The sequence below is a fragment of the Leiobunum rupestre genome, chromosome 1 (genome assembly GCF_980474605.1).
Source record: "Leiobunum rupestre chromosome 1, qqLeiRupe1.1.hap1, whole genome shotgun sequence".
Taxonomy (NCBI): Eukaryota; Metazoa; Arthropoda; class Arachnida; order Opiliones; family Sclerosomatidae; genus Leiobunum; species Leiobunum rupestre.
This window is the reverse complement of record NC_143384.1, coordinates 70,715,184-70,726,697: the sequence shown is the minus strand read 5'-3', so window position 1 is coordinate 70,726,697 and position 11,514 is coordinate 70,715,184. Positions and strand designations below refer to the sequence as shown.

General features: G+C 38.5%; 1 protein-coding gene across 1 annotated transcript in view; it reads right to left on the bottom strand.

Annotated features, from left to right (window-relative positions):
• Positions 1–456: 456 nt before the first annotated feature.
• LOC149966235 (chymotrypsinogen A-like) overlaps positions 457–11,514 on the bottom strand; it is a 36,550-nt gene continuing 25,492 nt past the window's right edge. The window contains exons 2-6 of the mRNA XM_090171158.1: positions 8,919–9,295; positions 8,377–8,474; positions 5,280–5,563; positions 2,876–3,027; positions 457–713 (exon numbers count right to left, since the gene is read on the bottom strand). Of these exons, the coding sequence (XP_090027284.1) occupies positions 549–713; positions 2,876–3,027; positions 5,280–5,563; positions 8,377–8,474; positions 8,919–9,263 (1,044 nt within the window). The 5' untranslated portion in view covers positions 9,264–9,295 and the 3' untranslated portion in view covers positions 457–548. The remainder of the gene's footprint in view (positions 714–2,875; positions 3,028–5,279; positions 5,564–8,376; positions 8,475–8,918; positions 9,296–11,514) is intronic.

Below are 11,514 nucleotides of genomic sequence, written 5' to 3'. Positions count from 1 at the left end.
CATTCCTAAAGGTTTCCCTTATATTAAAGTTAATTAAATCTGCAAAATCTAGCTAAAAAGTTTGTTTAAAAATGTTAGAAATTATAGCCATCTGCATTTCGTCTTATTAACAACAAAATTTAATCTTCTAGTATCACTCAACAACGTTTGTAGATTTTGCGTGGAACTAGCCGTGCTATCTCCAAAGAGCCAATCAGTAAGAAGGGAATCCAATTTCAGTAACCATCGCATGGGCATTTTTCTTAAACAGCCGCTCAACTCGAGCTCCACTCATTTTCGTTTCAATCGCTTTTAAAACGACATTTGGAGCGCGCCCATAACTTAGTCATTGTAGTTTCAGAAACTTGTTTCCGAGGCTATGAATGGAGCGTAGAAATTAAAGAAGCTACACTTTTTTGTTTTCTATGTAATGAAATCAGCTTTTCAAAACACGCCTTCTGTATAAGAATCACGTGCTTTTCTTTATTTATAAATAAAAATTTATTTGAACCTGACCAAAAATTACAATTTACAAAACTTTACATAAATTTCACAAAACAAAAAAACAATCACGTTTTGTGCAACACAACGTTGTGAATCCAATTCTTGTAGCTGTCCACTTTGGTGTAAACACCCGGCGCATTGGCCCGGCCGCACCCGACACCGAACGACACGATTCCCACTTGATACCAATGTCCGTGCTTCTCACACACCAGAGGGCCTCCACCGTCTCCCTGTCGCCATACACAAAGTTATTGTTCATTTCTGCCTTAACAATTCTCTCGTCACCGCGCTTCTTTTGAAATTTAGTAGGCAGTGGAGACACACGGCGGTAAAATATTGTACTATTACCAACATAGAGTAACACACTTACATAGAGTGGAAGCTAGGAGCAACCAACACATGGAAAACGCAGCTAGCCTTTAAACACGCTAACGCAGTGTTGTGTACAAATTTCATTGCACGAACGTTTACGCTGCACGTTTTACGGGCGGGGGGGAAGACAATTTCAATATTTCCCCCTTTCGACGGCAGCAGGCGCTAAATCGTCTAACCAATGAAAAATGTACACAAGAAAATGCACGACTTTTGGCGGGTTGCGTTCTCCTTGTGTGGGGTGCTGTGTTTGTTGCTCCTAGCTGGAAGGCTATCAGCGAAATTTGTGAACACTTTTCGTACACAACGTCTTGTTTTCGACACGTGAAATAAACAAGTTGGCCTAATGGTACAATATCTGGGTAAAAAATTCAGTTTATACTCTGAAAATTTTAAAAAGCAAACCAGTTGGACCGTAAGGATTAATGTTTCGTGCGCTTCCATAGGGCCTTGCACTCTGTGTGAGTCGGTGACTCTATGAGTTGTTGCTTCATATTATCTGTTAACCTGAGTACAATCATAGTAACCATAGAGTAACCCACTGACATAGAGTGGAAGGCCCTATGGAAGCGCATGAAACACTAATCCTAATGGGCCAACTGGTTTTTGAGGCGTGAATAAATATAGTCCGAAGGGCGATGGTGTTGTTGTTATATTTATTAGAGTACAAACTGACTTTTTTATCCAGATATTGTACATGACCTTTAGGCCAACTTGTTTATTTCACTCCTCGAAAACAAGACGTTGCCTAAGAAAAGCGTTCACAAGTTTCGCTGATAGTCTTTCACTCTATGTCAGTGGGTTACTCTATGAACTGTTGACTGACGTGGCATGAAGTGCTTGCCACCAGCCTACTACGCATTGTAACCCTGACCACCTGAATTAAAGGCTTTAAAAGTCGCAGCTGATTATTATTACTATTACCGTTTCTTCCCACCTTAGCGGGTGGACAGGGTGAAAGGTTACGCGAGGAAAGGAAGCATGATTTTGTTTTCAGGGTGCTGCCCATATATTCTGTTTTTTCTAATTATATTATATAATTAAATAATTAAATGAAATAATTTTTCGCGACAACCGAAATAGTTCTATTTATAAAATAACCTTGGCCATATTGTTGAAATGTTGCCTCCCCGCTTCAGCTGTGGATCCGTTTTCTCTCTGCACTATTCCAGGGCAACATTTCAACAAGTTGCGCAAGCGTAAAGACATTTTATAAAATCAACTATTGCCACGAAAGTTTGTAATTACGCTACCGCCCTCTCCATATTCATAGCTGAACCGCCTCTTTGCCTAAACCTGTTTCTATAATCCTAAAAGCTTCGCTAATTAAACAGTTCAGCGGTTGCCAAGAACTAGTCACCATAACAACGTGGGTTCGACTCATAGAGTGAAAATCACCAACGATAATATAAACCTCGTACTCTACATTCGAAGTAACAGCCCCGGACGTAGTCAATAGCGTTTACCCACTTCCCGCCGGAACTCCGAAAACATTAGCTCCCTAGTTACCATGGTAACCGATTATTGATAAGACCACGGCCAACTTAGATGGCGCGTGGTTTGCTTAACCGTGCGTCATCAAAGTTGGCCGTGATAGGACAATACAGCGATCGATGGAGGCCGATTTTTCGGAGGTCATGCTACCGAAAGCTCTCGGAATTCGAAGCTAAGGTTTGGAGGTCTAAATTATCTTTGAAATAACCTTCCATGTTTAAACGGAAGGGCCACGTTTTAAATTTTAGAAAATAAATGAAACTTTTCAATCTTTTAAAAATGGTAGTACTTATAGTAGTACTCATGATGAAATGTAGCAGATGAATAGCAACTGACAAGGGTTTTAAATGTATTTCGGGGTTATAAAGATATGAATTTGCTCTGCGTTCTTCCGGTTAATAAACATTTCAACTGACGAGGTTTAGTGATAACTTTACAGAAAGGTAATAGGTCTAAAGCGAGTTACTATTCCCTTGCTATTTCGATATGCGCCACCTATAATCAAGGGAACGTAGGAAGAACTTACGTCACAAGCGTCTCTTCCCTCGGCGCCTGCGCAGAGAGTGGTGGGAGGCAACTTAAATGACGGGCCGAACAAAGTCCTCAATGCCTGTTCGCAGTCCGAACTTTTCCACATGGGAACATTCACTTCTTTTAATATTACCGAGTGTTCAGAGTCTGAAATATAATTGAAGAATAACGTTTTTCAGCATACTACCAGAGATGCTGTGCTTATAGAGATATGAAACTCTCACGAAAACGCGCCAAGAAAAATTCAAGCGTCAGCGCCGCCGCTCTACCGGGAGAAAACTCATTTTCCATATGGCATCGCAATAGCTTTCTCTCAGACGTCGAGGGGCGCCACGGTCGGCAAAAAAACAGTGGGTCGCTAAGGTATTGGGCGTTCCATATCTATAAGCGCAGAGTATATAATACTTCTAAATCACCCAGCAGCTTTACAAAGACTATTAAGCGCTAATTGATTAGAACTTTCAATATGACGATTCTATACCATAATATACTATATACTATGGTTTGTACAAGAAAAGGTTTTTTATTTGTTGTTAATTTTTCTAGTGCCAGCCATATAGTCGAGTTTTACTATACAGCTAAAGTAACGTACGTGAAGACGGTATATTTGAAAATATAACAACATTATAAAAAGGATATTAACACAATCAATAAGATGACGTTATTGCACTGTCTACAAGGGCTTGTTTAAAAATTCTACACTAAATTAGAAAGGTTTCGACATTTAATTTGCTGATTTTCTAGGTACGTTTCTTTCCGAGCTTCCCTGGCTGAAAAATATTTCTATCATTCATACTCAGAATAGAGAAAGCACTCTCAGGCGAATACGCCAATTCAGTATTATTTATTTGGTACCCATATACGGCAGTTTTCCGAAAGCAGATACTGTTTTAATTTATATGTAAAATAGAGAAACATACCAAGCTAAGTATATCGTGGCTACTTGTACAAAAAACTAAAAATTAAAATTTTAAAAATAACGGTATTAATTGCACAATAAATTTAAAAATAATTAACCTTGAAGATGACCTAGATAAGTCGAAACTATAGTCCATGATTTTACTGGTTTTTAAATATATTGCGCAATAAATACCGTTGTTTTAAAATTTATTTTAATTTGCGCATACTAAGCATTTCTCTTTACTGCTAATAGATGGAGCGTCAGTCACTGAAGCGGTGTATTTATGGAATGTCTATTGTAGTTTGAATATTACCATAGACTAAGAAAGGTTTCACAAGGACATTTCGCGCACGAATTTAAAACCATGTAAAGTCTCAGCACGGGAGGGCGCCACGTATATCAAAATGCTGTTGCGAACCAAAGACTAGTGAAAGTTTACCAAAACACGTGACAGCATCGAAGGACTCAAATATTATTCTTAATAGCACGTGTTTTAGAAATCAGATGTGATTCTGTTGAAATTCAAATGAAAATAATATGCACGTGATCACCACTTTCTTTAAAATCCGCTAGGCGCGCGGCCGTTCGCACCATTAACGAAGTCGGGGGGGTCTCGCGCCGCCGGTTATAGAGGAAAAAGCTAAGGGGGGTCACAGGCGAAATGTCCTTGTGAAACCTTTCTTAGTCTATGATAGTACTTAGAACGACCACCTGATCAGGTTATTTGCATGGTAATTCTCAGATATCTGAAAATGATCAGTTCGCCAGATCAGGTTAATCTTTAATATTCACCTCACTTAGCACGCTGATTCATTTTCCCAAGTAACCGATATGAACTGATCTTATAATTCTTCTTCTATAATTTATCTGACTTAAGCGTTTATTACATATATCAATATAATCTTGTGGGAAGCAAATCAAAATATACAGTAACTAAAATTGTTAAAGAAATCTGTTCACTTTCTATCTGTCGGTTTACTACGAATTCAGATTAGTTTCGGGTTTAAACTATCTGGTTTGCATTTTGACCCGTATCAAATGATCTATCAAAAGTAAATAAACCGAAGTTATCAGACTGTTATACTCTACATGTTGGAGGCGTTTTCCTTATAAAATTACATTTTAACCTCGAATTTGAAATTTTTAAGGCTTCTAGGCAGAAAAAAACCCGTTTTAGTTTTTATGAAACCATTTTTGATACATAGAAATAGCTATACCCACAATTCCCAAGTGCAATTTATCGCGTCAAAAGACGGGGATGGAAATTAGCTTTTATTGGACTCGATAGTCTCATCATTTCCATAAGAAAAATGCCCTCCGATTCTGAGTGCTATTTCGATAACTACGGTTCATTTACTTAGAGCAGAGAGCTGATAATATCTGATAATCATAGAATACAGATAATGATAATCTGATGTTGCATTTATCATAATTATTTGCTTAGGTCAGATAACGCCAATACTACCTGAAAATCACTTGGAAGCACTAGGTAACCTACTTTCAGTTTTTTTCCCCCAGCCGGTAACGTAACACTTGCTAGACACCACGAGCTCTTTTTCCGGGATGGCTTTGTCCGGCATGCAGATGGTGTTGATGTTTGGCTTCTTCCTGGCAGCTCTCGCTAGCTTTACCAAGGATATGTCGTGGAGCAGAGTGGCGTTGTTGAAGTTGGGGTGCAGCACTATCCTGGACACGTCGAATTCTTCGTGACGCAAAGCCTCTGACGTCGACGACACGTCGTACTCACCCAGCCTTATTTTCAGATCTGACGGACTATTTTCACTACGCAAAGAAATTATTATCAACTTGCGATATTGAAATTCGATATATATGAACATCAGTTCAAATCTTATTAAATTAACCTTAATTTTCATTTATTATTTTTATCATTTAATCTATTTAAGTTACAACTGTACTAATATTGTGAAACTAAGGTATCATGCCATCTAATTCTATCATAAGATCTAGAGTTATAGTTCCGAATTCTATCATAAGATCTAGAGTTATAGTTCCGAATTCTATCATAGATCTAGAGTTGTAGTTCCGGATTCTATCATAGATCTAGAGTTGTAGTTCCGGATTCTATCATAACACCTAGAGTTCTAGTTCCGGATTCTATCATAGATCTAGAGTTGTAGTTCCGAATTCTATCATAAGATCTAGAGTTGTAGTTCCGGATTCTATCATAGATCTAGAGTTGTAGTTCCGGATTCTATCATAGATCTAGAGTTGTAGTTCCGGATTCTATCATAACACCTAGAGTTCTAGTTCCGGATTCTATCATAGATCTAGAGTTGTAGTTCCGGATTCTATCATAACACCTAGAGTTGTAGTTCTCATTCCTATCATAACACCTAAATTTCTACCCACGATTTATATCATAACCAATAAATTTCTACCCACGATTTCTATCATAACAAATAAATTTCTACCCACGATTTCTATCATAAAAAATAAATTTCTACCCACGATTTCTATCATAACAAATAAATTTCTACCCACGATTTCTATCATAAAAATAAATTTCTACCCACGATTTCTATCATAAAAAATAAATTTCTACCCACGATTTCTATCATAACAAATAAATTCTACCCACGATTTCTATCATAACACCTAAAGATCTAGTTTCGATTTCTCTCATTGATCACAAAACAGGTATCCCCAACGTAGCGCCGAATAGTAACGCCACCTAGAGATAATATTTTGCAAACGTGGAAGCAGAGTTGGAAATAGTTATATTTTTAACGGGGGCCCTACTCCCCCTCTCCCCCCCCCCACTTAAGTTTATTTTTATTGAGGGCAACTGGCCTAGGGGGGTTGAAAGAGGGGGAAAATTTTAAAAATAGGGAGGGAAAATACGAGAATAAATATTGGTTACGTTTCTTACGCAAACATTTATTGACTTTAAAACGTTAACTTTAACGCTAGATTTCGCTCTAGATTAGGGTTGGAAAACAGCGTTTCTGAGACGGCGTAAAAAAACAATTTTTTATAGATATTTTTATTAAATTTGGGGGCCCCGGTGGCCCGCAACCCCCTTTCGAATGACTTTTTTTAAGGGCCCCTGATTTTTTTAAGAGCCATTGGCCCCAGGACTCCCGCTATTTCCAAGTCTGCGTGGAAGTATATAATTTCGGGTACAATACAATAATAAGCATGAAATTGAACGCGTAAGGATTAATGTTTCATGCGCTTCCATAGGGTCTTCCACTTTATGTGAGTGGGTTACTCTATGGTCCTGGATGAAAACCATATCCCAAACAAACCGCTTATATTACCTTACCATAAGTCGATAATTACGTTCCATAAGTGAGTCAGTTAAGTCGAAATTATTAATGATAGCTGTGTCTGGCGACGTACAATTGACGTCTTACCCAAAAAATTAGCGTCTCTAGTGTGAAAAATACGCAACTTAAAAACTAAAAGGCGCTTCAATAAAATATCTTCAATGAATAATAATCATAATAATAATAATTATTGCCAAGAGGTAATATTTCCGAGAGCCAGGACCTGCAAGTTACCGTTTATATAGTACTTGTTGAAATAATGGACACTTTTCACCTGTAAACTGAACGTCGTGTTTTAGCTAAGCCTTAAAGGGGAATTGTCACCATAACCAAAATTTACGAGGTTTTTTTATAGAATGATAGAAAATACATCAATGATTATGTCCTTGAAATTTTATAGTTATTGGAAAAGTATTTAAAAAGTTTCGCCACTTTTGCTGGAATCTACATGAAACGGCTCCAAAAATTTCAGAAATCGCGGTTGAACCTACGTGCAGCGCCAAAAGAGTGAAGCGGCAAAAATTTGCCTCATCTGATTCGTTTTTATGCTAATTCATTTTAAAAACACGATAAACTACAATCTACGAATATAACTCGGGTAAAAATCCAAGGAGAATGTCGTAGCACTGTAGCAGACGACCAAAAAACGATAAAACCGGGAAAAATCACTATGACGACAGACGACGAGCCAAAGAACACGTACAAGGCCTAATAACTTACAAGGAGATTACCCGAGGTGTAACACACCAATTTTGTTCAAAATCGGGGATTAAGTAGGCCTAAATGAATCATGAAAATTCCCAAAAGGAAAAGTTTCAACAGGCATTAGTTTAGCCATGGAAACTAAAAATGTTTTTGACAACACAAAATGGAAAAGTCCTTACCGAAAAAAACATGGGATTTTGAAAAATTCTAAGGGTGCCCTCTTGGAAAATTTTATCAATTTAATTTTTTTTCGTCAATTTTGATAAATTTTTTACATTTTAAAATTTTTTGGAAAAATTTCCATGGGGGCACCCTTAGAATTTTTCAAAATCCCATGTTTTTTTCGGTAAGGACTTTTCCATTTTGTGTTGTCAAAAACATTTTTAGTTGCCATGGCAAAACTAATGCCCGTTGAAACTTTTCCTTTTAGGAATTTTCATGATTCATTAACAAAATCGGTGTGTTACACCTCGGGTAGTCTCCTTGTTAGTATGAAGCGTGTAGTCATTCGAAAAATGGTTCCCAGTAAACATTTTAGACGCGGAAGATTGGGAAACTGACGTATTTATGTGAAACGTAATTATAAACTTATGATCTTACTAGTCATCAACGCAGTGAGCCGCCGTCATGACCCAAAACTCGTCCAAGAGGGACGCGCCACAGACGTAGATGTCTTTGCCTTTCTCCAAGATGGCTGCCTAGAAAAGAAACGAAACCATTATTCTATGGTTAAGTAAGGTAGGGCAGAGGCGTAGCGAAGAATGTTTTATTAGAGGGTCTAATTGAACTTTGCGCCAACCGGAGACGGTGTGGGGGATCGAAATGAACTTTTTGTCAATCGGAGAAGAGAGGGGGCATAATTTAACTTTTCGCCAACCGGAAAACGAGGGGGTGGCGAAATTAACATTTTGTCAACCGGAGACGGTGAAGGGGGGGAGGTATTTTAACTTTTCGTCAACCGGAGACTAGAGCGGGGTTGAATTTAACTTTTTGGCAACCGGGGACAAGCGAGGCGTGAGGAGGGCGATGCTTTCCAGTTTTGCCAACTCAAACAACAGTACGCCAACTCGGTAAAAAATAACTTGGGGCAGTTCCCCCATGGCTACACCCCTGGTTTAGGGGGGAGGTATCCGTATCCAAACCTGCCAAGACCACTCTCCCGGTTCGGCCACTCCGTCTCGTCCGGTGTCCGAGCCTTTCTCTCCACATTTGGAGGACTTGGCTTGCCGGGGCAAGATCCCGACAGCCTTGGCTCCTTTCTCGATGAAACAGCACACTTTGTTGACGTTGCAGTAGGTGTAAGGCTTGCCTCCAGACCCGATACATTGCCAGTACTCCATACAGTTGCATTGGTAGCTCATGTGCTGGTTCAGATCCACGCTGGCTGTCGCCCTACTTCCGTTTCCGATCTGGCCGGCGGCTTCGAGGAGGAAAATGCAAAGGATGATGTGGGTACCCAAGAGAAGACTGAGGGCCGACTGCCCCATAGCAGTCCGCTCTGCGCTCCAACGAACAGCGTCTGTTAAGAAATACACACAATTGTTACATTCGACCTAGACTTTTGGATAATTAGTTTAGAGCATAGAGTGGAAGGCTATCAGCCTTAGATTAACCCACTCACATAGAGTGGAAGGCCCTTTGGAAGCGCATGAAACATTAATCCAAACAAGACAACATTTTTTAGAGCATAAACTTAATTTTTTATCCAGATATTGTACAAAAGTAAATCTTTTGAAAGTTATTCTTTTCATCTCTTGTGATAATTTTAAGAATCTATCATTAGTTCATTTACGAAACTTTTCGTACGAGGCGTGAAATAAACAAGTTGACCTAATGGTAATGTACAGTCTGTTACTAAAGTCTTCGACAAAGGAAGTTTTTGTATTTACCTTAAATTTTCTCGAAACGTGTAAACGATAGAAAAATGAAACCAGTAGCAATTTTTAATACTTTTATTTCCTTTCACGTGGAGTGGTCGTATTTTGCAAAGCGATAATAGTTACGTCGGAAACGCTAGATGTCGTTTTTGACAACTTTTCAAATAATGGAGTTACGCCCCTGAATCCCACATTTCCGGATTCAGGGTGGTCGATTCATATTTAGAAAGTGTCACTGTCATTGCTCTACCACCAACGGTTGAGGAGCTATAGCCGGTTGCAATTTTCGATTCCATTTGGGAAAAACTAAAAGACGTCAAATATCACTTGTGGCATTCCCCCGATATTGCAGAGCATTTCAACAACAATTAATATTGTATAGGAAAAGAGACGAGAATGGAGGCAATGAAAGTAGATAATAGGTGTAGAAAACTTTAATCACTGGTGTATCAAAAGATTTCCGCCTTTAAACCCCTCAACCGATTCTGCCAAATTCGTTTTTGCCACAAGTAACATAATCTCTATTAGTAAGGCACTTGCCATTGTTTCAATGTTAAAACTTTAGTCACTGTGTCTATCAAAATATTGTAAAAAAAAAGCCATTCACTATAGGAAAGGATGCTAAACCAGCAAAGTTGTCAAAAACGACATCTGGCGTTTCCGCCGTAACTATTATCGCTTTGCAAAATACGACCACTCCACGTGAAAGGAAATAAAAAAAGTATTAAAAATTGCTTCTGGTTTCATTTTTCTATCGTTTACACGTTTCGAGAAAATTTAAGATAAATGCAAAAACTCCCTTTGTCGAAGACTTTTGTAACAGACTGTATAATAATATCTGGATAAAAAAGTCAGTTTATACTCTTAAAAATGTAAAAACAACACCATCGCTCTTCGGACTATATTTATTCACTCCTCGAAAACCAGTTGGCTCGTTAGGATGGATGTTTCATGCGCTTCTATAGGGCCTTCCACTCTGTGTGAGTGGGTTACTACAGAGCCGTCTTAAGGCATTGGCTAAGTGGGCTACAGCCCAGGGCCTCCAGCCAGTTTGGGGGCCCCGGAAAGGCCATCCATACCGCCTCTACTCTAGGGATAAGGGATTAGTTAATTAAATATTATTTATACTCATTTAATATTATGTATCTTTTAGTTACGTCTAAAGTAATTTGACTCATCGCCACATCGCGCATCATACGGTACCAACAATTTCTAAAACCTAAAAGCGAGTCACTGTCAGTAAAAATCTTATTTTCAGTAGGACTATGTTATACTTTTGAAATTAAAAGCTTTGGTTTGATTATTGTGTAGTTGAATTTAGACAACGGACATACAAAGGCTGGCCGTTGGGGATCGCAAAGGTCTTGAGAAATAATTTAGCCCATGGCCCCAAAAGGTCTTAAGACGGCCCTGGGTTACTCTATGGCTGATAGCCTTCCACTCTATGTGAGTGGTTTACTCTATGGCAAGACGTGTCGGCTCAACGTGTACTTGCTAGCGAAGAAGTCAAACCAAGATAAATTTTAACCCAAAAGGCGGGACATTAAAGTACCCCTCGCGTTGATCGGCTCGTTTGTAAATTTGACATTACTTTATATTATAATAATTTTTAACAAAATATTTTATATGGGATATATAATTTAGGTTAAAATTCACTAAGTAGAGTATAAGTTGTCTAATTATAATAATTATAAAGGGTTCTCTGACGACGTTATTTTTTCGCTATTTTGAATTTTAGCTTCCTGTGCTATTAATAGATGGCACCACGCTCTCCAGATTTTTCGAAGAATCGGATAGATTCATGGCCATCTCTAATAACAACTGTCTAATCATAATGTAGGTGGCAATGATAAAGTCGACA